We start from the raw sequence: 24,602 nt of genomic DNA on the forward strand, positions 1-24,602 counted from the left end.
CAAGTTCCATGGCAGAGTAAGGATTTAAATCTGGGTCTTCCAGATCCTAATCTAACACTCTAGCCACTACACACACTGGCTTTAAGAGACTGTGTAATTAACTGTGTTTTAAAAGTGTGCATAAAAAGCAGCCCCTTTCTACATTCATTTATTTTGTTGAAAAGACAATATTGTATAACCTTACAGAGGAAAATCAGTAACACCTAATGCTCATTTACTTTGAAAGGAAGGGCAGATCATGTATACAAAGGGAAAATAAAAACTGTAAGCATGCAGCCGTCTCCCTCATCTTATTGTCAAATAGAGAGCTGTTAATTACATGGGTGCTGAATGCCAAAACACTTTTTCAATGTAATGTGAAACGAGCAGATATTACTAGACACTGTCTGGATGCTGTTCTTTTTTGTCAGAAGTTCAAACAACCTCTAGACACATTGTAGAAACTTCTATTTCCCTCTATGAATCTAGGACTTTGCCTGTATGTTCTTCCATTTTGTTTGGGTTGGATTTTTTCATGTTTTCATTCCCATTGCTGTTAAAAAGCTAAATGTTCAGGACTAAATTTGGTCATGAATCTCTTCAAGATTCCCTGGAATGTCCTCAGGTTTCAAACTCCTCAGATAGGCAGCAGCTCCACCTCCCACCACATCTGATTGGTCTGTCTGAGAAAGGATTTGCAGCTGTGTCTTTCATTGGCCAGCTGTTCTCCTTCTTCAAAACCATTATATTCCGGGCTGTAGTGGAGTTACAGTTGCTTACATTTAACATTTCAACACTTCCAAAGCAAAGGAAAGAAGGACATTATTTCACTGGACTGTTTTCACTGAAATTTTTTGATTTGCTACTTTTTCCTTACCTTTTTTTAGTTTTATACAGATACATACACACAGTACCATTTCACCAGCAAACTGCCACGATGTCCAGGGTAGCCAAATACAGAAGGCAAGTCAGTGAAGATCCAGACATTGACAACTTATTGTCTACTCTGTCTCCGGAGGAGATGGAAGAGCTAGAAAAAGAGCTGGATGCATCTGACACAGATGGAAGCCTTCCACTGGGGCTCGGGCAGAAAGACCAAACGAGTGGGAAGTACAGCCGAGAAAAGGAGCCCAAGAAAAGTTTGCAGAAGGAACAGACAGTGGATGTAAGTTATTGCTGTTGCCATGGGAAGGGGGGCATTTGTGCAGTAGCACATTGAATTTCAGCATTAAATGCAACAGCCTGAAATGTGAACCATGCTCTTTCAAAGGGAAAAGGGAGATGATCAAAAGATTGGGCAGATGTGTTAAACTGTTATCGTACGGCCTTGCATTATCATAAATACTTTCTCGCGTAACCGTGATATTTAAAACACTGGCATAGTCACAATAGTACAAATTCCTCACATTTTCCACTTGGACACAGTGGGCTTATATACCCTGTACTGTCCTGCCCAATGGGGGAGGGGGGTACACACACAGGGAGCAGGAGGTGCTTGTCTCTCAAGAGTGGCATTCCCAGCACCAGCTCCCTCCACTGCCTTCTCCTGTTGCTTGACTCTGGAAAGCCAGCCTCGCTTCTTCAACAACTGTGCCTGAGCTGACAAGAGAGCCAATATCAACTTTTCTTAACTGGCTTTTTCATTTAAAAGCATCTCAACGCACAGAAATGTAATGGTAATTTTTTTTCTAATATCTGTCTCCAAGCTGGTAAAAGCTTCATGCACAAAATGTGTGTGTTAAAAATTCAGAATCATGATCAGCAAAAAAAAAATTGCAACTTTACAAGCAGTGGTAGAGGAGATGTAGTATTCCTGCTACTACCTCATGGAGGAGAGGCTAGGCCATCAAGCCAGTCCTTCAGTGGCAGGAGCAATTGCCTAGGATTGCATGATTTAAACATAATGCGGGCAGGTGAGAAGATCTTCTCTTTGCAAGCTTTCATGAGTACCTTTATACTATGCCAGAGATCCATAGCCTTCATGGACATTGTGCTAATGTTGCATGCTTAGCAGTAATCCATGCATAGCAGTGAGGTTGAAAAAAGATGCTAAGCCCATGTAAGACTGCACAGGTAAGTTCTTCTTGCCTGCCAGTGTCATGTTTAAATCAGACCTAAGAGCACTGGAGTAATGGGCAGGTCTAAACCTGCCCATTACTCCAGGCACAGGACTCATCCATACACAGTCTTTGTGTCATAGACTGCTTTGTTCACTCAACATATGAGGCTTCTATATACCAAACCAGCTTATGAATCTAGTTAAGCTCTGTATCCTCTACTTTACTGGCAGCAGGGCCTCAGACAGAGAAAGGTTTTTCCAAAAACCTGCTACTTGAGATTCCTTAATTAGAAAAAGGGCTGAACCCAGGACCTTTGGCATGCAAAGCTTATGCTCTGTCGCTCAGCCATGCTCCTCATTTTGATACATTGTGCCCCAACTCTTGGGGGCCTACAATAGGTGCATCCTTTCCCCTTCTCCATTCATCATAATGACCAGCATAGGTCTCGTGAGATATACAAGCTACCAATTAGTATACAATACAGGAAGTGTATGTTGTACCTTAATTTTTGGTGGTGGATATGGTTTGCATATGTAGCAATAAAATTAATTATCCTCCTTTGTAGGCAGCTCAACCCTAAGCTTTGCCAGGCCCCCCCTCTACATTTAAATAAATCCAGAAGCATTAACTAGCATAACACTAGTGCTAGGAGGCAACATCAGGAGGCAGCCTTGGCCTCTATACCCTTTTTGCTGACCCTCCAGGTTGGCCACTAAACAGGAGTTGGTCTGATACAGGAGGGCACTTCTTACATTCTTCCTTCTTCTTTGTTGCTGGAAAGAGATCTGAGCCAGTGTAGTCATTGGCAGGAAGAGGGGAAAGGTCTATCAATGGTGCCTCGCTTCATTACCTGGTGGTAAGAATGATGCCAGCCCTTTGCAGGAATGCAATAGAGCAGTAAGGTGGTCCGGAGGGTTGCCGTCTTTCCTCTTGCTGTGCTTGTGTCTTTAGCACAACGGGGTGGGGAGTGGGGGTGGAGAATCACAGGTGTAGCAATTTCTATCCCTAGGGCTACAAATATGAGCACTCTCACCAGAAAGTAAGCCCCACTGTACTCAGTGTGGCCTACTTCTGAGTAAACATGCTTGAGATTACACGACAAATCTCCATGCTGGGCAAAGCAGCACTTCATAAATTTCTGCCTTGCATGAAGGTGTAACAAGCTCACAAAGCCCTACCAGAAAAAAAGATGCAACTTAAGATTTAAGAGGATGCAGCAGCATAAGCCTCTTATGTCACAGTCTCTGTAGAGGTGGAGAGAGGTGGGCTCTTAGAGAAATGTAGAAGGGTGGCCTTTTTTCTTCCCATAGATAGGGCTTTTTCTGGTGGTATATGCACTGGCACATAGTAATGGCACCTCTTTCTGCAGCACAGGCACCTCTTTTGGTCAGCGGGATTGGGCCCCCAAGGCAGCCAACATAATGAGTACTGGCACATCATTTTTAAATAGAAAAATATACTGGCTATAGATACAATAAAAGGAACTAGTTAGAAAGAAGTTTCAGCCAGGGAATATATTAGAATCTCAATGTGAATCAGAAGCAGCATCAAACTGTGTTTCTTTCTCTCCACCCCTGAAACCAAGCATAAGGCAAATTTCTCTTTGCAGAACTCATCTTTGTTTCGTTTGATTTACTTTGCAGTGAGGGCTCTGGCTGAACACACAAACTTGCCATACTGAGTCAAACTGCTGGCCCACCTAGGTTCTGGCTGGCGGATGTTCTCCAGTGTCTCCTCTTTCCCAGAACTGCTTCTTAACAGCCTTCTAAGCTTGAGATGTTAGGAATCAAACCTGGGATCTTCTGCGTGCAGATCAGGGATGGATTGGCCGTTTGGGCCACCAGGGAAGTTCCAGGATGCCACGCCCTGCCAGGGCCAACCCAAATAAGGGATGGCTGCTGCACACTGGAGGCTCTCGCCTTGCATGGGGCAGTGAAGGATGTGTCCACCACAGCCTTGCCCTGTCCTACACAGAAAAAGGTGTGCCTGGCCAAGCCCTGCACAGCTGGCTGGGCAGGATCTTTCTTTCCATCCCTTCATGAGGGTGGGGGTAGGGTCAGAATGGGCCCCTTTTCCCCTTTCCAGTCTACTGCTGGTACTCATCAGCTCCCCTGCTGAGCTCCGACCCCCTCTATTTGCCTTAGCTTTCCTTGGTACATCAGAAACAAACAACTTCAATCAAGCTTATTTCAGTTTCTCATACATGCAAGTTGTTTTAAATGGACCATTCTAAGCTTTGATCCTGTTGCGGTGTGGGGTTTCATATCTCTCTCATTTTCCTCTTCTTAATAATCTTTGGAAACATTTATTAATTTCTGGTGATTAAATAGGAGGATTATATGTAGATAGAAGCTTGGTTTGATCCTTTATATTTATTGTTGTCTTTGCTGGTTTTTAAAAAAATCATACATCATGTAAAACAAGCAAGCACCTTAAAAGATGACTTTTAAACTATAGGTTCTTGACTTAGCCTTTTAGCCCACCCCAGTTCAAGGGTCTAGTGTACACATACAAAAGTGTGTGATTCTCTTGCAGGCTGTGGCTTAAATAAGTTCAGCATGAAAAACCACTGTGGTATTTTAAATGGAATGATCATTCTGGATAGCTCATTTCTCTGCCCCACTTCAGATAAACAGGAAGCATCCTGAACTTCAACGCTTATTACAAACAAGGGGAAAAACTGGAAGGAAAGCAGGCTGTAGACCAAACAGAAGCTGGGCAAGAATCAGGGAGACAACCCAGTTAGTGAGAACAAACAACAAAGCCTTGCCGGGAATATAGCAATGTATATCTCTATTCTGTTAAAGTGCATTGAAGTGCAAATAGCAAATGTGTTATGAACAGTGTACAAAAAGCAATAAATATATCAATCACAATCCAAATCCGTCAATGTCCATATATATATTCCACAATGGGAGATCCAAGGAAGGGGAGGTGGAGTCCGTCTTATCAATTGATTGTATACTGGATCCGGGAGTGTGTTGGACCGGGAGTTATTACGTTCCAGAAGATATATGCCCATGAAAAAGTGTCTTTTTGCCATGAAACGGGATTTGGAACATCAGTGCACACATCGGCCCGTCGGCAATAATGGTTTCATCGTGCATGGATTATGATTTTTAAAAATTATTTATGAATCTTCCTGGATATTCAGTCTCCAACTTGAACTCCACCTCCCCTTCCTTGGATCTCCCATTGTGGAATATATATATGGACATTGACGGATTTGGATTGTGATTGATATATTTATTGCTTTTTGTACACTGTTCATAACACATTTGCTATTTGCACTTCAATGCACTTTAACAGAATAGAGATATACATTGCTATATTCCCGGCAAGGCTTTGTTGTTTGTAGACCAAACAGAATAATTTCTGTCTCACCAAGCACTGTTCACAAGCCATTTATTATGGCCAGCGATGCAGTTAACAGCCACTAGGATTTTGTAGTCCCAGGATGTCCGAGGGTAGGGTGGGGGTTTGATGACTTGGTACCTTTCAAATTGAGCTGGCCTGCTGTTACGGTTGCCAGTGCCAACTAGTAGAAAATAAATGTCTTGTTACTTTAGCAGAAGTTTAATATGCCAAAATGGGCCCTGAAACCTTTGCACTGCGTGGAATTAAATAACATCACCTGATTATTGCTGCAGATCAAACTGATGTTAAAGGGATTGCTAGAGAGATCAGCTTAAAAGCTGCCAGCCATAACTGCTGTAGACTTTATGAGGCATGTATAGAATGCTTCCGTGTAGCGCTAATCTTGCAAATAATTATTCAGCACTTCTCTTTATCAAGAGAGAATGTCAAGAGTGTAGCTGCTGCCAAGCAAGCTGATCACCTGTGTTTGTTTTGTTGCTTATTAGGAGGCTTGAGTAATTTGGAAAAGTTTGGAAACATTTGGTTTAAGTTACACTCTGCAAGAAGTCAGCCTGTAGCCTATTAAGATCAGAACAAACAAAGGCAGGATTTTGAAAATGATGCTAAGACGGATCCCCTCTTCATTCTCTCCACTGTGAGGGAGATTTTCCCACCAAAATTCCATTTCCCTGTTTTGACTGTGCAGCCCCAAGTAGCATGTTAATAGTTGTGGTTTTGAAAGTCTGTTTGCCCTACCCTGCCACGCAGATATAATTTTGGCTTTTTGGACCAGCCCAGGAACTTGATGGGGGAAATGTTTTACTTAGTAATTTATGTACAGCAACAATGTTTTCTATGAGAGTTCAGGTTTCCTGGAGTTAGTGCTCCTTTCTTGGAACTAGAGGGTATTTATCTTTGTATATCTTTCTAGAGAGTATTTATCTTTCTACTTTCCTAAGTAGGCTAATACCATTTCCCCTTCACAACAGACCCAGGGTCATCCTCAGAGCCAACACCCTCTTCAAAAACTGGTCAGGAATTAATCTTCTTCTCAGAAGATATAACCCCTCTTTTTTTGTCTTGAAAGGGAGTCTTAACCTCACTCTCTTCTCAAACACACTCCCAGATCTCTGTTGTCTGTGTAAAGTGTACTTCAGCTTATGCTTATGTTTAGACTTGGAATTCTTAGACAGAAGTCTTCCTCAGGACAGTAGTACTACAGTTAAGGCAAAGGAGTCTTCCTCCTTCACTCTAAAGGTGAACGTGTCTGACTTTTCTTGTCAGATTCCCTGACTCCAAATCCTGTCAGAAAACTGACTGCCTTCATGGACCGGTTCTAACTGCCCAATCAGAGAAGATGGAGAGGCCTGTCATTCATGTCTTCCATTCTAGGGAATAGTTAACCCTTCCCCTCCCACCTATCTAATTTTGCTGCACTTCAGAAACCTCCTGTTAAGTGCAGTCCATCACAGATGCCTTAAAATATACTAATATAGCAATGTCTTCCTGGTTTCGCTTTTACATCCTTTGTGTAATGGGATAGGAAACAATGCACACTTCATGAATAACTGTATCTAGTTTAATTGATTTTGATTTCTATATAGCAGCAAGGGTCAAAATATAGTTTTTATGACAAGGGATATAGATTTTTAGGGTCGGGGTATACGATGGTCCTAAATCTTTAAATTTCTGCATTTTAAAAAATGTTAAGAGGTATGGTTGGGTGAGGGTTGCTATTCTTTGAGTCTACTTCATCAGATGCACAACTTTATTCTCAGTTGGCCTGTATACAAAGAGGAAAAAATAGTAGTCAGCAGTAGAGTCAAAAGCCAATGGAGTGCAAGAGGTACAGGCTGTGACATTTCTATGCAAAGCTCAAAGCTCAAACTTTGTGTGGTACTAAACTATAGAAGACAAAGCACACTGGCTGGTTGTCAAACTATTTGGTAAATCTAGCTCTTTAGATCATGTTGCAGTAATAAGATCTTGCAAGCTGACACTCTGTTTTCTATCCCTGAAGAGAGGGTGGGGGAAATCCTGTCCATTCCCTTCCTCTTCCATGGACTTGTTGGTAATGAGGAGATTAACACTTCTGAAGCACCAGCTCCCAGCTGCAGAGGGACTGCAGAAGGGGCCAAATGTGTTACAACATGCAATTTTCCACACACGGGAAGAAAAAATGCCTATAGATAAATATCTGGTGCCTCTTTCATTTTTCCTTGTCTGAAGATTTAACCATTACCTTAAAGTTTTGCATACTTTGTAGTTTTCTAATTAGTGAAAATTCTGGACAACATGGCATTGGCCACAGCTGAGGTCCTACCCCCTCCCAGTGACCTTTTTGGAGTGCGCAGATGCACACGCAATTCAACTTTTGTTACTGCTGTGGAAAGTTAGGGTCATAATGATGAGATGTTGAAATGTTTATGTTTTTTCCTGCTTCAAGGAAATGCACTACTGCAAGATTACAGAGTTCGTAGTATTGTGCTTAATAGATAATTCTCTGTGGGTGATCAAGTAAATGAATGCAGTAGTGAAATATGAAAGGGTGATGTGAGAATCTGCCTGAGTACTGGAAGGTAACATCTTTGGCTGCAGTTCAAAGAACCTTGCATCAAACCACGGGCCAGGGCATATTGCTGCCACAAACTTGTGCTGGCTGTTTTGCCACTTAGGGCCATTCCCTGCTGATGGCAAATATGTCATCTGATTCATTTGCCTTCATAGTTGAAGACAGGGTAGGTCTGCATTTCAGATGCTGGAAACAAAAAGCAATGGCCCCTGGACTTACATGGGTGGCCAGTTTGCTGGCTGCAGGGCGTCGGAGGGGCAGGAGGCATGGTGACCTCCACATTTGGCTTACCAGGCTCTCCTGGGATGGCTCACGCCCAATCAGTTTGAAATGCCCAGCTGGCCAATCAGGGCCAGCTGGGAGGCAGATTGGCAGGGGTGGGGTTTAGCACTGGACCTGGGGAGCCTGGGCTTCACTCAGGTCCGGCTGGCTCCTGTTTAAAGTGATCACCCCTGCCCCTTGCTTCAGTTGTGCTCGGCAGGCGAAATCCCACCCGCCACACCCTACATTTAGAGGTCGGTTCTTGTTGAATGTTCGTGTGTTGTTTCTACTTGTCACAACTTTGATGGCGGTTTTGCATTGGGATCTGATCCTTTTGTGGGGAGACAGGGCCTGCGTGCTCAATATCCCCATTTTGGGGATTCCCATAAGGAAACTTGGGAGTGAATCATGGCAATACAGGCCCAGCTCGGGGGGCTGCTGGGGCAGACTCACTCCCAGGTGGCAGAGGGTTCACTCAGGGGTGTATACCCACATGTTACCTCTTAACTGCCACTCCAGGGTCCCCCCCCCCTAAGTAGGGTCTGTGGGGGCTGGAGGACATTGGCTGGCAGGTGGGTCAGCCGATGTTGGGATCCAGTTCCTATGCATCGCCAATGCTCCTATTGCTGTATCTAATAAAGTTGTGGCCCCTTTTCACTCCACGTAATGGTGTCTGGTGTTTTCTTGTCACCATGTCCCCCCCACCCCTGCTGCCCCTCAATTCTGGGCAGCAAGCAGGGATGACATAATGCTGTTTGTCAGCTCCCCACAACATCTGGTTGGTCCCAATGGCCACAGAGGGTAGGATTAGATGGGCCTTTGGTGTGATCTCGCAAGGCAAGTCTTAAATTCTTAGACTAACTCTGGCAAGCTACCACTCAGCTCACACTGAACGGTTTGCAATGATATTCAACAAGTCGGTTTCTAAGTAAATGAATCAAATTGGTTTATTCCATGCAGAGAGTAGCTATAGGTGGAGATTAAAGCAATTGCCATTAGTAAAGGTGGCTATGTGTTCTGTTTATATTGGTGGGACTTACTACCATGTACACATGTCTAGATCTAGAATCTGGATTTGTCTGTACGTACACTCTTAGATAGAAGTCTTCCTCAGGACAATAATACTACAGTTAAGGCAAAGGAGCCTTCTTCCTTCACTCTAAAGGTGAACGTGTCTGTTTTTTGAACATCTGTTGCCTTGAAAACCCTTTGGAGTTGCCATAAGTCAGCGGCAACTTGACAGCACACATGAACACTCAGGCTATAAATGTATATTGATAATATATTATATTGAGGGCATTTTCTACAGCTGAATATATCATGCTTTAACTCAAAGAAGGCAAAATGATCAGCAGACAGAAAAATCTGAATAGCTATAAAGCTATTTTATTGGCTGTCCTTTCAAAACCAAACTATACAAGTAGGAAGCAATGCCTCACAAATAAGGTACCACATTGTGTGGCATTTTGTATATGATTCCTCTGTATGGACTACACAGTATGTCTTTACTCCACCATCCTATCATCTGCTGTACTGGTGTGTATTATTGCCGGATCGCTGCTCCCCCGCCCCCGCTGCCCTGTGTATCTATGCCTCATGTTTCCAGCTTCTTGTTGGGATATCAGACAGCAGTTCTTGCCACATGGTAACTGTATGAATTGGTGGACCCATGAATGCTGTTGCAACATTTTCAAATCTTGCCTGGTTTTGGTCAACATTCCAGTGACTTAAAAGCAGGTTCTTGACCTAAACTTCTTCACTATAAAGTCATTCAGAGGTTTATTGCTATCTAAAATATGTACTTTTAAAAGAGACATTACTCAAGCCAGACATCCATAAATAAATACCTGCCAGCTGTGCAGTTTGTCCATTCTTTGTAGCCAGTTTTATTTCTTCTGCTTTTCAGTTGGCTGAGGAATATGTGGTTTTGCATCTGTTGAATCCTTGTATGGTAAATATTGATCAGTTTTCTGGTACAAATGTAGCCACTTCAGCACTGGTGGTGAAAATTCACCTGGAATTTTTTATGTGGTGACTGGGAAGGGAGAGGGTCTTTATGATCTTGGTTCCCTCTCAACTCTCCAATAAACATGTTACATTTGGAAGTATTTTAAATAAATAATGATGCATCTTTTTCTGCAGTGAGCAGGACAACTGTAGGTAACCAGGAAGCTGTTTATAAACAACCCAAAATAGAAATGAGTGTGTCTCTGATTTCTTCACACTCAAGTAGCCAGACTTGAGGGGCATCAATTAACCTTTATTTCCTATTGCCCAGGAAAGGACAGCTCACCTTTAGGAAAGTATCACTCTATAAAAGGATCATGACAAATTTCAGACTTGCAAAGAAAGTTCTTCTGACTCAAGGAAAACCTGCAGGCTGAACTACAAGTTACACCGCAGTTCTGGTAATAAGACTGGCAGCTGTTTCTTTGCTGCAAAGTAGCATTGGATGGGGGCAGTTTGCATGAGAGGAATAAGTGACGGGGCCTGGGGCCAGCTCGAAGTTTGTTTTAGTTATGCAGTTACTGTTACATAACCTACCTTTCTGGGAATGTCCATTTTTATCCTGTCAATGTCTTTTAAAAAAAATCCTAATGGATGGATGTGGCTGCAAAGATTAGGCCAATTAACTTAAAGGTTTGTTTTCCCAGCCTCTTCCATTGCAAACCCATGCACCAGCCCCTCAAAGTCAATTTCTCTTTCAAGGTCACACTAAATAGACAAAAGATGGCTAGGTGGCTTAACTGTTCTTGCCCCACTGTAAGACACCTGCAAATTTTTTTATGAGTGCTTGCTAAAACAGCTTTCAACTTTTCCCACAATCATTGGCAGTGTCCAAAGAATCCATAGGGCTATGTATACTTAACTGAAAATTAGTTGCCACAGACTCAGTCACTATATTGAAATCATGTTCATCTGCTTCCCTTGTTACTCTGTTGTTGCCCAGCTCCAGAAAGGCCTTTTCTGATTTCAGAATCTAGAGATTAGATCAGTTTCTGTTTCCTTTCCTTTACCTACTTATGTTTCTGGCTGCTTGGTTTGAGAAAGGGGGGGGGAGCGCGCATGCTTTGCGCACTCTCCTGCAAGTGTGATGATGTCACTTCCCAGAAGTGACATCATCACACAGCCCTGGGAGTGTGCCCACGCTCCGCAGGGGCTTGGGTTGGGGGCTGCTGCAGAGTGCAGGAGGAATGCTCCTGCTCTCCACAGCAACCAAAAACGTGCCCATGGATCAGGCCTGTTTTGAGGCACTGTGGGGCGCAGGAGCAGGGCCTGTTTTGGTGTGGATCAGGCCCGTTTTGAGCCACTGTGGAGCGCAGGAGTGCTCCTGCGCTCCACAGTGGCCCCGATCCGGGCCAAAGTGGGCCCGATCCTGGTGGCTGCTGTGTGTGGGAGTGGGCAGCCCTGCAGGGGAGCACGCATGGAAGGTGCGCGCCCCCCGCTGGCCAGCTAAGTGGGAGAGGGGGCAGGGGCAGGGGCGGAGGATCCCCCACTGGGGGTCTGGCATCCCTAACTCCAGGTTGGAAAATTCCTGGAGATTTGGGGGTGGATCCTGGGGAAGGTGGGATTTGGGGAGGGGAGAGACCTCAGTGGGATATAATGCCATGGAGTCCACCCTCCAAAGTAGGCATTTTCTCCAGGGGAACTCTCTGTCACCTAGAGATCAATTGGGATCCCAGGGGATCTCTGAGCTCCACCTGAAGGTTGACAACTCTAACATTGCTTCTGATTTGCTCCAGCAAATCTCACAAGATCAGGGCCGTTCCCACACAGCTTACTTGAACCTGGAACGCTGTGCAGCATGCCGGAAAAAATGCGCAAGATCGCGTTTTCTCTCGCGAGTTTTGCATGATGTTGCGCAACATCGCACAAAACTCGTGAGAGAAAACGCAATCTTCTGCATTTTTTCCGGCATGCCGCTCAGCGTTCCGGGTTCAGGTAAGCCATGTGAGAACGGCCTAGGACAATAGATATATAGATACAAGGAAATAAGTTTCTATTTTGCAACAAATCCATGATCTACAGTTTATCCTGAATTCCTTTTCCCCATGGTAATGAGGATTGTAGCCTGGGCCAGGCCCCTCTGGACCTCCAGGCCACCATAAAGTATGCTCCTTGAGCTGGGAACTGAAACTCGCCTCTCTCCTTTTCCCCAGGCCAGCTGGGCTCTAGTCTCGGGCATGTTCTATGCAGCATCTGTGGTTAGAGCTGCGTTGGGGTGTCCTGTGGTTTTGTAAAACTGCCAGCACTCCCCTGTGGAATGCAAGCCTCCAACTGTTTCCTTATCATGCAGACATTTATCTCACTGGATCAGACTAAAGTGGAAGTTTAAATTCTGTAGCATTAAGGATTATGCTTTAGGCTTTCCCATGGTGGAAGGGCTCCCCCCCCCGCCACTTTTAAAGTGGCTGTCTGCTCCTTGCAATTGTGCATCTGTAGCAACCAGAGATGCCATTAAAAACTGCACATTTTGAGTCCTCTTGCTTACCAGTCCAGAGTGAAAACTGTCCAAAAATGAGACTTAATTTGTAGTGAATCTCATATTAAAGGAGAAAGCAGTGGATTTTGAGGTGGCTACATGTTAACCTGTCTTGTATGGAGATAACTTGTATAGGAAAATTTACAGCTGATACAGTGTACAATTGTTTCCCTACAGGGGGATTATGCCTGCTTCCACATTTGTTTTTTTCTGCATTGGTGTCTAAATTCCATTTAGGGTTTTGTTTACGGTGTTTTGGCGCATCCACACTGTCGTGCTGTAATTGTGCTCCAGTCGTCCCTTCCTCATCCTCTTTCCCAAACCTGCTTTGCTATGGTCTTTTTGGAAATACTGCAGTCCAGGTGCATACCTAGACAGGAAGTGAGCATTTTCAATGGTTCCACTCATATTGGTGCATACCATTTCCCCTCAGTAAGCCCTCAACAGTTACAAGACAAGACAAGCCCTCAACAGTTGTGACTTCCTGCTTTAAAAAAGTAATTGCTATAGTGCTATAATACTACAGCACTGTACCATTTACCTTTTAATGCTCTGCGTTTGCATGGCAGGAAAAAATGCAGGGGAAATGGCAGTTGACAGAGGAAAATGTGCAGAAAACTCCCACGTGGAAGATTTGCTGCCAACGCAAATACATCTGCATTCACAGTGGCAATGAATGCAAAACAGGGAATCCTGGGAAGGTGCTCTGGGAAGCACCTTATCTTCAATATTTAAAACTCGTGTTTGCAGAAGCTTTTATAATATTGTGTTGCTTTAATAGCTTGTTGTTTTTGTATTGATAATTTATTGTTTTAACCAGGGTTTTTTTTTTAGAAGGAACGCGGGGGAACGGAGTTCCAGAACCTCTTGAAAACGGTCACATGGCTGGTGGCCCCGCCCGCTGATCTCCAGACAGAATGGAGTTTAAATTGCCCTCTGCGCCTCTGTCTGGAGATCAGGGGGCGGGGCCACCAGCCATGTGACCATTTTCCCCGAGGGCAACCCACTGAGTTCCACCACCTCTTTTCCCAGAAAAAAAGCCCTGGTTTTAACTATAACCTTCCTCAAGCAGGACTCTAGAAAGGTGGCTTAGAAATCTCCGGAACAAATAAATAATATTTGCAAACACAGTGTGTTAGCTGCCACAGTCATCTGCCAGTGATAACAAGCCATTATGTTATACTACATGTAGATTAGGATAGAGTCCTATATCTCCACAGCAAGTCACTATATAGAGCTTGTTCCAATTAATGAAAGGTCTTTGATTCCTTCCCTGTTGCCAAATCAACCTTGAGTTAGATCCCAAGCACTTCTAGTGACTACTAGAGATGGTAACCATTATTCTAGCTATTTTTTTTGTCTGAACAAACCACTCCCCCCACTAACTAACTTGTGGTTTCTCTCCAGTTTTAATTTGCAAATGTTAGGCTTGCTGTGGTCTCTCCACACAGACTTGCTCACTGTTTTTCAGGTGATAATCTTTTCCTGTTCAGTTTCTTTTAATTTCTTTTTCAGGGTATTCTTTTCCCAGACTACAAGATACTTGGGCTTCTGCTAGCTGCTTTTTCTTTATTGTGTTAATTACATTTGTGATGCAGTATTTAGCTTCTTCAGGTCATCACTTTATCAGTGGGAAATTGTATAGGGTTTGGTTAACTTCACACTCTTTGGTAATCTTAATATAGTTAACCCTGGTTCTTAAGAACCTGATTGTACCACCGCTATGAGAAACTTGGCATAGATACCTAATATGCTAATTTCTAAAGGAGCAAGGAAATATCCTATTTAGTAAGATTATGTCAAAGTGCTTTCTATCCCCACATGGTTAGTATCCATTTTTTGGCCTTAGGATGCAGATCTGTTATAATCAGTCCTCCAAGGATGGATGCCTTTAAATATATGCCTTAAATATATACGCATCCATTACTCAATAAAGGGTATATTCACATTTATTTTCCCTGTTAAAGAACAATGCTACAGGCTGCACTGCAGAGATGAAAGGATACATCCTTACAGTGCCATCCTGGGACTAAGCACCATTGGAAAAAATCGGACTTAATTCTGAGTAGATTTGCTTAAGATTGCTTCCATGATAGGGATACCAGCAGACGAGCAACTCCCCTTTCTGACCGATCGAAGAAACTTGCATGAAGGTGCCAGTGCCAATCTCAATCTATATGTATCAATTAAAGTTGTGGTGTGAACCAGACAGAGTGAAAACATCATGTAAAATATTGTTTTTTTAAAAAATTGTGTGTGAAGCATTTAGAGTACTGATGGCTAGAAAAGCTCAAATTTCTGGAGCAATCAACCAAGAGGCTGCAGAGACTGAATTTATGAAGGCATCCATGAAGGTCATGAAGGCATCCAATTCTCTCATCTTGGTTGGAAGTGGGAAAAATTATCAAGGAAAGGAACCAGGACAGCCTGTTCCCAATATTCAGGACTTCTTACTGTTAGATCCTGGTGAGGAGGAGGAATACAACAAATCAGCCTCAGTGGGATCTCTCACTGTTGCCCACTGTCAATTTGCCATTGCTAGAGTCACGTTAGGTCTTGCCAGAAAGTCCAAAGATATGAGTCACCTGCAGCTTGGGAATTGCCCTATGTGAACATAGGCCTTAAAAGGCAGGTTCCCAAATGAAAAATAAAGTTGGTGACAACTGAACAGCTGGTGCATATAGACTATGGATGAGGCGTAGAGATTTCCCAGAATTACAACTAATCCCAAAATTACAACTACGGGTGTGCAATCTGGGATTTGTGAATCGGCTAAAAAGATGGATTTATGCCAAACTCCCATAATCTGGATATGCTGAATCATATTGGAGAAGCCCAGATAAGATCTGGGAAGCTGAACTCTGATGTGCCAGATTATTCGGTTACAGGCAGCCTCAGCAAAGGTGGAGCATCAGGGCAGTGGCATGAAGTGGAGGCAAACTCCATGCCATGGTGGGGGACAGGAGGCAGCAGGTAGAGTGGATTCCCATCCTGCCTCTCCCCACCTGACTGAGCTCCAAAAGAGCCCTTTATGCCACTGCTGGCCACCTTTTAAACTCTGTGGCTGATGAGCCTCACTGGCTCTCCTTGCTTCAGTTTTGGATTCTCTGGTTTGACATTAGTTCCCTTGCTGTAGTTTGGTTCTGTTGGACTATGTTGGTTTAGCTTGCACAGGGAGTGGAACTTGCATTTGTGACTGGCTTTTGGCAGGAGCTGTCTTTGCTTAAATTTCCCCTTTGCCTGGCTGAGGCATCACAGGGGTCCAATCTTCCTGAATCGTGGTGAGTCTTTAGTGGATAAGAAGGAGTAGGTTCCATGAAAATTGGGTGGAGTTTGCTTGAAAAATTCCTCTTGCCCGCTGGAGAGCTTTCCTCATAGGAAATAATGGCCAGATAAATTCAGGATTTTCTAACTGGATTACAGAATTTGACTTTTTTTTTTTGGTGCACACCCCTACAGACTAGAGTTCACTTTCTCAGAGAAAATTGCAGCTTCAAACAGTGGAGTCTATGGCATCGTGCCCCATTGAGCTCCCTCCTCAAACTTTGCCCCCAAATCTGCAGAAATTTCCCAACCCAGAGTTGGCTACCTTATGTGGTAAACAGGGAAGCAGGGAAGAGATGTAGGTAAACACAGGAAGGAAATGAAGGCAGGAACAATAGGAACCCAGGTAACCATGATTTGCTGTCAATCAGATGACAGCCTGGATGTACAGAACTGAGAGCAGATGTCTATCAGGAGGTTCATATGGGATAGTCTGGCCCCTCAGCGGCATAAGAGAAACCACAGTGGGCCAATGCTTGCCTGATGACAGAGGACAGTGGCAGAATGCACTTCCCAACCATGGCGTTTTTCTTGGTTGTCGCTTGATTCCTACAGCTAAAACATAACGTATTAAATGTTTAATTAGAAAGTTGTTCATCCCTTTGCTGCTTGGTGTTTTCTGCCTCAGTTCTAATCAGATAATGGCTGAAGAAGAGAACAGCTAGTGGCCGGAACCAAGATGTTCTGGTTGCTTTAGGGACCTAGGGTTAAGCTAGACCTGTTGAAGGTACCTCCAGACTGCCCCCCCACCCCCCACCCCCGAGCAGGCTGCACAACTCAAAGCGACTGTTTTCAAATTGTGTATGAGTAACACACACACGGATTTAGGCACACTCCGCTAGAATAAGGTTTCCATCATTGTTGTTGGGACTGTGAATTTGTAGGCACTAAAGTCACAACACCAGGCCTGCTATGTAGAATCCAATGATTCCAGCAATGAGGATGCCATTGCTTCCAGCAGCAGAAGAAAAAATCCATGGCTCTAGAGAGAAAGAGTATATTGTGTAGCACTATATGGAGCTGAGGCACATTTTATAGGAACTGGTTATTGATAGTTCCATGTTGTTATAACAGGCCTTTTGAATGCGAATTTTGCATACCTTTATTTATAGCCAGTTTGGTGTAGTGGTTAAGAGCACGACACTCTAATCTGGAGAGCCGGGTTTGATTATCCACTCCTCCCCTTGAAGCCAGCTGGGTGACCTTGGGCTAGTCACAGCTCTCTGGAGCTCTCTCAGCCCCACCCACCTCACAGGGTGTTTGTTGTGGGGATAATAACAACATACTTTGTAAACCGCCCTGAGTGGGCATTAAGTTGTACTGAAGGGTGGTATATAAATCAAATGTTATTATTATTATGTTTGGAATATTTATTGAGTAAATCTAATAGTTGACTGTTGTGGGTTTTCCGGGCTGTATTGCTGTGGTCTTGGAAAACCCACAACAGTCATCGTTCTCCGGCCGTGAAAGCCTTCGACAAATCTAATAGTTCATTATGTATACTGTGGTAAAGTATTTCTATATTGTTGGTAGTAGTGAGAGACTTAACTGATCCCCACGAGCCCTCTTTATATACCCTATATCCGACAGTACAACACTCAGTTGTGAGCGCTCCTCAGTTCCCGTGTACATGGCGCCTGCCTTATTCAGAGACTTCAGCCTTCCCTGTGCCATTTTCCTGACTTGAAATAGCCCTAGGGTGTTGACCTATTGGGGGAAACCCATGGCTATACTCATGGGTTTCTCCAGCAGGCCAAATGGCACCTCACTCCAAACTGTTTCAAGTCAGGAAAAAGTGTGTCCGGGGGTGGGGGGCAGACGGAAAATCCTTCTCTATGTTCCAGTTACAATCTGAATGTGCACATGGGAACATTACAGCCTGCAACTCACATCCCTTAAACAAGATGGGGGAACCCAGATGGGGAACCTGCGCACTCCACAATATGTTGGCAGGTGCATCAATAGGGTAGAAATCCGGAGTTCACTGTCAGAATTCCAGGAAAGCCCTTGCAGTGATTTGTGATTCAGGCAGTGGTTGCAGTTGCATGCAAAATCTTTGGTCCAGAATGAGCAATCTCTCTGAACAATGGAGAAAATCTGAGATCAGATTTTCACACCCAAGATTTTTGGCTGATTCTGCCAAGCCAGAAATGCTGGATACATCATCTGATCATCCTTAAGTTTGTTCTTAGATAACCATACTTCTATATTATTTAGCTAATCAAATTCCCTTTTTCCGCACTGTCTGAATAATTCACATCCAACTGTAACTGAATAGCAGTTGACATTTCAGGAACTGTTGACACCTTTGGGGTTGAGAGGTGCAGTTGGCGCTGTTTAGTAAGCTGCCTAATCTTTCTGCAGCTTGGCAATGACTGATGTATTAAGGGAGTGTACTGATGTTTGCTTGAATATTTTTTTCACTAAAAAAACTGTTATAAGGAATGAGACTTTGACTGTTGCTGGGGTAGTTTTGTGGTCAATATTACCCACAGCCATTAATTGTGAAAATACCTCTCCAGACACATGCAGGATAAACTGAGCAGAGTTGTTGATAATATTTACAAATGGCGATAGAATGATCTGTTGATATTGTGAACAAATTATTTTAAATGCTCAGACTAATACGATATATTGGGTTGGATCCCACAACCTGTCATTGGAAGGTGTTGATGGCTGAGATTTTTCTCAGCTTTCCCCTCCCCTCAGCAGCCATTTCCAACATCCCCAGGGTCCTGGGATATGTGTGGAGTAATAGCTACACAGGTAGGGAAAGGGAAGGGGAAGAAATCACTCCTTCCTGTCTCTTGCGTAAGCAAAGCTCCACTGACAGAAAAGGTAGAATTTCCCCTTCTTTCTCCTCTCTGCAGCATCAAATCCTATCTGAATGGCTGTTTCTCCACACCGGTCCTGTGACCCCAGGAGATGCTGTCATACAGCTCTTAAAGGCCACAAGACCTACTTCTGTAAGACTGATCAGGAAAGCTTCCCACTTGCAGTTTAATAGTACCTAGAGACCTGTAACTAAACAGAAAATAAATTGAATACCATTTTATGTTCATATTTTAAATAAATTTTAAAATTAAAATAATCATGTATCTAAATTTTGTTGAAATTAATGTGAGGAATTAGGTTTATCAGAGCCAACTTTAACTGATGTTAAAATGGCAACCTGATCAGATGCTTTATCTTAAGCTCCTCTTGTTTTGTTTTTGATAAGTTTTTTAAAAAATATTGTTTCCACAGCAGCTGCCACCACAGCACAAGGTAAGCTGTGTATATGCAAGAAAATATTTTAAAACAGAATGTTCATGTAAAAAAGCATCTTGTTAAACAGAGCTTCTGGTTGAAATGTTGAACTGTTAGAGTTATGCGTAACCTCACTCCCTGATAACTTTGGAATTGGCTCCGCCTTCTGTAGAAGCCATTTTGCCATTGGCTTCACCTCTTGTGGCAGTTATTTTGTAGTTGTACCCACTAACCTGGGTCAGAATTCCAAATGTGCCCACAGGTTCAAAAAGGTTGAGGACCCCTGTCCTACAACTATCCAGAAAACAACTCATGACTGAGGGGCCTTCTTTGATGGCTGGGGAGAAATGCTGGCTACAGGGCGGAGGCAAGGAAAATGGCACCAATGTGGGTGGAATCTTCAACAATTCACACCTTTTTGTCTACCTGGCATCCAAAGGCACTTTGACTGAAGTCTTTCAAAAAAGGTCATATCAAACCAGGTTTGGCAAAGATGGAGGCAAAGCTGGGGAAATCATGGAAGCAGAAAGAATGGAGGACAACCTGTGGATGCTCTCAACAACAGCTTGTAAGGAAACGAAAACATCCATGTGGAAACAGTCAGTGTCTGGTGACTGAAGATGGTGTAGACCACATCACCTCTACAGATAATTTTCTGTGGCACATTATGTTGGGAAACTTTTATCTGGAATCACCCCGAACAGCTGAACTTGGTTACCGTCCTTCTGCAAGACTTGAGGATGAGAGGGCATCATTTATTAAATTTTGGCTGCTAAGAATGCTTGAAAAAGGGTGCATGCTACTTCCTGTTAAACCCCTGCTAAAGTGTGAAGTTTACTTAAGTCAATCTGTAGGTCCCTGTTCATGAACACTTGCACACAGTCACCCATGGGCCCAGATCCAGCAGGCTAGCTGCACCCAAGAGAGGGCCAAGGAAGGATCATTAGTCTCTCACTGCCCAGATTCCAAACAAGAAGTTCCCAAGTCTCCTTTCCTTTTAAGGAAACATCTGAGTGGAACTGAGGTCTGCTATTGCTAGCAAGCAGCAGCAGCAATGCTCATTTTATTCTGTTTAGAAGGAACTAGCCGTGTTTCAGTTTGTCAAAACATTTGTGATTAATCAGTGGAGGCACCAGGCTGGTTCTTTTTAAAGAAAGGTCATGTCCAAAAGATGCAAAGTTCGTGCCAATATCTGCAAGGCAGGGTGACTCGAGAGACATTCTGTACACAGGAAGAACGGTGCTGGTAGGAGAGTCAGACATAGGGCTGCTCAGTCCAGACCCTGAAGGGGCTTCTGGATCATCAAAAGTTACATAGAGGGTGACTCAATGGAATGGAGGACAGGAGAACTCTTGATTCTATCCAACTTCTTGATCCACAGTGAAGCTCTATAGGAAGGAATGCATCACCTAGCAGTAGGAATTTCACAGGTTTGAAGTACATGTGCTTGGATTATATGAATGAGGGGCAAAAGTGTTACCCAGAAGTGTTGCATAAAGTGCCATCAAGTCACAACCAACTTATGGCAACCCCAGCAAGGGCCTTTCAAGACAAGTGAGAAGCAGAGATGGTTTGCCATTGCCTTCTTCTACAGAGTCTTCCTCAGTGGTCTCCCATCCAAGTACTAACCCTACTTAGTTTCCAAGATCTAACAAGATTGGACTATACTATGCTGCCTTCCCTCCCTTCCCAGAAGTAGGGTTGCCTAATTTTTAATAGCTCTGCCTTTAAAGAGAAGTTTTCTCTGCTGGAATTAGCAGGTGATGTTTGTCTGCATGTGATCCGTGTAATGGTGGAGCGAGATGTGTGTGTGAGCATAGCAACAAGCTGGCTTTGTGTATATTCTGGCTTAAAGTCAGCTTGATGTGACATCTGAATACATCTATATATCTGCTCACCCTGCTTCCATAAAAGGGAATGCTTTTTTGGCCAGGGTGTGGTTTTTCCTATTTTTTCCTTCTTTTGGAGCAGAAGAAACAATGTCCCCTGGCATACTAACAATATAACAGATGTTCCAAAATATTGGCAGGATGATGCCGGAGCTGATAAGTACTTGGAAGCAGCATCATGATGCATAGTCATTGCTGAATGTACCTCAAAAAAGTCATTGAACATGGGCAGCAGCTGGAAATGGGTTACATAAACTTGAGCTTAAGAAATAGTTTATCTTTGACCTTGAGAAACCGTTTGTGAGACAGTTTGGTATAGTGGTTAGGAGCGCAGGACAGGGTTTGATTCCCCACTCCTCCACCTGAAGCCAGCTGGGTGACCTTGGGCTAGTCACAGCTTCTAGGAGTTCTCTCAGCCCCACCCACCTCACAGGGTATTTGTTGTTCTGGGGATAATAACGATGTACTTTGTAAACCGTTTTGAGTAGGTGTTAAGTCGTCCTGAAGGGCAGTATATAAATGGGTTGTTGTTGTTGTTGTTATTTTGCAGGAAAGAACTTTGAGAGAGGAGCCACTTGGCTGATGAAGAAGAGAGTTTGGCTGATGGAGGTTCCTCTGCAAGAAATGAACCTTTCCATAAGGGCCACACCACATATCCTAATTAGGATTGCTAAGAGGTCTGGAGAAAAATGTCCTGTCCTGTTAACAGAGGCTTAATGGGATGTTATTCACCTCCATGCCATGAAAAGCTTCAAATGCCCACTTCTACACATTAAACCTATGATAAAGGGACAGGACATTTTTCTCCAGGCCTGTTGATAACCCTAGTGTTCTCTCATGAGAAGCAGAATTAACCAAGGTTTATCCCACCATTGCAGAGAGAGGCTGTTTCTTTTTTCTGTGCTTGCCCCGTCCATTTTTCACTCACACATTATAGGAATGGAGTATCAGTGTCTACATCCTCAGACTCTAATGAATGGTAGAGGAGCATTCCCTTCTTTCCACCCTACTCTCCTCTGCTAGCTCATTAATCATAGTAAGGCTTTTGCTACTCAGCTCCATTTCAGGGGAAAGAGAGAGCTGGGAAAGACATGAACAGATCAGTTAGGGTGATATTCTTCCCTTTCTGCCTCTACTTCTACTATCATTTGACTCAAGCAGGGCTCCAGCTTTCAGTGCTCTAGGCCTAGGCTCAGAGCCAAGCTACAAGTGATGCCTTACATGGGTTGGACACTTGTCAGCTTCCCTCAAGTTCTGATGGGAAATGTAGGCATTCTGGTTTTACAGCTTGGCTCTCCTTTACAGCTGCAAGACCAGGATGCCTACATTTCCCATCAAAACTTGAGGGAAGCTGACAAGTGTCCAACCTGTGTCAGGCGTCACGTGTAGCTTGGCTCTCAGAGACAGACAGGTGGACCACCTTTGCCCAAGGCCTGGGTGAGTCACATCACAGCAGAGAAGTTGCACTTTCGTTCCTAGCTTCCCTTCTTCTCATCTCCACATTCCAAATAAGGAGGCATGGATCAGATCAATGAATTTTTTTTAAAAGGCTGATTTCTAGGAAAGCCAGAATCCAAAATATTAACCATTGCTTACATGTTGACATAATTGATGGGGAGGGAGCTATCTTGCATTTATGCATTTGGTACAATGCATAAATGCAAGATAGCTGCCTTTCTGATGCAGCAGCAAGCAAAGTTCTAGCCTAGTTGGATGTTGTGTCAGCTGATTTGCATTCCAGGCCAAGAAGAGCAGGTCTTGATGTTTAGAACTCCAATGAGCCTAGTAATCTCTTAACTAAATACAGAAATCCTTGATATCCCAAAATGGAGTCTGTTTATTTCCATATGTAAACAATATCTTAAGGCAAACTCCTTAATGCCACGTGCTCTTGAAGCCATATAAAAGATTGCCTTTTCTGCAAACGCCCTTTAGTTAGAAGACACTCATAAGAAATCAGGCTGTAGTCATGCCAGAAATGAAAATCCATGTAAGCCAAGGAGATTCTGATCTAATATTTTGATCCAGCTGTTTTTGGTAGTCAAAATCCTGAGTTGAATCCAAAAGGCAAATTTGTTAGGTTAGTTGACACAGGCTTTGGCTCCAGTGCGATGTAGTGGTTAGAGTGTCAGACTAGGATCTGGGAGACCCAGGTTCGAATCCCCACTTGACCATGGAAGTTTGTTGGGTGATCTTGGGCCAATCATATTCTCAGTCTACTCTACCTCATAGGATTGTTGTGAGGAAAAAATGAAGGAATGAACAATCTAAACCACTTTGGGTCCCCACTGGAGGGCATTAATGAAGTAAATAAATAGCTAACTATTTGCAAACCAAACTATGTTTTTCAGCCTGGATACCCAAGCAGACTTAAGGTTTATCTCCCTCAACTATTATTTTTATTTAGGGTTAGACTTACTGGTGTTTAGTCATTTGTTTTATTGCATTGGAGGCTTACTATATCTTTTTCCCCTTGATCCCATGAAAATGATTACTAGAAGTCACACGTTGCACGGGAACATTGCAGCTAAGGGTCACTCTAAACATGACTTCTTTCCTGAGTTCTCCACGGAGCCAACCTGTGCTCTGCATAGTCAGATAGCAGCTTTGGGGAATAGCTTATATTTAAAAAGGAGAGCCCAAATGGTCTAGGAAAGCTGCCGTCAGGAGAGGGAAAGCTCCTGCCTTTCCCCCCACCTTCTCCCCTCCTGCCATGCAAAAACAGTGTGCGTGTGCACGTAGGGAGAGTTTTTCTGTTTTATCTTCTCCACATGGAGGTAGCTTGTATATGTGCAGCTGCAGAAATGGGAAAACTACTCCCCACGTACACACTGCTTTTGCACAGGAGAAAAAAACTTGGGCTCTCCCTCCCCCGGCAGCAGCTTTCCAAGCCCATTTGGGCTGTCCTTTTTTAAAATAAGCCATTCCTCAAAGCTGCTATGTGACTGCGTGTAGCATGGAGTTGGCTCTGTGGAGAACTTGTGGAAGAAGTAACGTTTAGAGTGACCCTAAGAAAGCAATCCTAAGCAGGCCTACTCAGAATCCTACTCAGGCTTACTTAATATGGCTTACTCCCTGGAATGTGTTCTTAGGATTGCACTGTAAGTAATATCTCAAGGGGAAACATTAGCAAGATCTAGTCTGATCTAAGCACTGCTGACTTCAATGTGAGGCAATTAACTCTCTGATTGAAATCAAGGGCACGGGAAACTATTTCACTTTAGATGGTGGCTAATACACAAGCAAAATTGTAAATCATCACTCCTTATATTAATAAAATTACTGGACCCTGTGCCAGGAAAAAAAGCAAAACCTGGCAAATGTCAAACAAAGAAGGAGTTGGCAGATACTTGGAGGTCTATGCCTGTTTACTTGGAAGTAAGTCCTACTATTTTCAATGGATCTTACTTCCAGAAAAGTGCATAGGA

At 43.5% G+C, this 24,602-nt stretch overlaps 1 protein-coding gene across 1 annotated transcript in view; it reads left to right on the plus strand.

Annotated features, from left to right (window-relative positions):
- Positions 1-783: 783 nt before the first annotated feature.
- LMOD1 (leiomodin 1) overlaps positions 784-24,602 on the plus strand; it is a 30,566-nt gene continuing 6,747 nt past the window's right edge. Inside the window, exon 1 of the mRNA XM_054981492.1 lies at positions 784-1,144. Within this exon, the coding sequence (XP_054837467.1) occupies positions 917-1,144 (228 nt within the window). The 5' untranslated portion in view covers positions 784-916. The remainder of the gene's footprint in view (positions 1,145-24,602) is intronic.

Source organism: Eublepharis macularius, chromosome 5 (assembly GCF_028583425.1).
Source record: "Eublepharis macularius isolate TG4126 chromosome 5, MPM_Emac_v1.0, whole genome shotgun sequence".
In the NCBI taxonomy this organism is placed as follows: domain Eukaryota; kingdom Metazoa; phylum Chordata; class Lepidosauria; order Squamata; family Eublepharidae; genus Eublepharis; species Eublepharis macularius.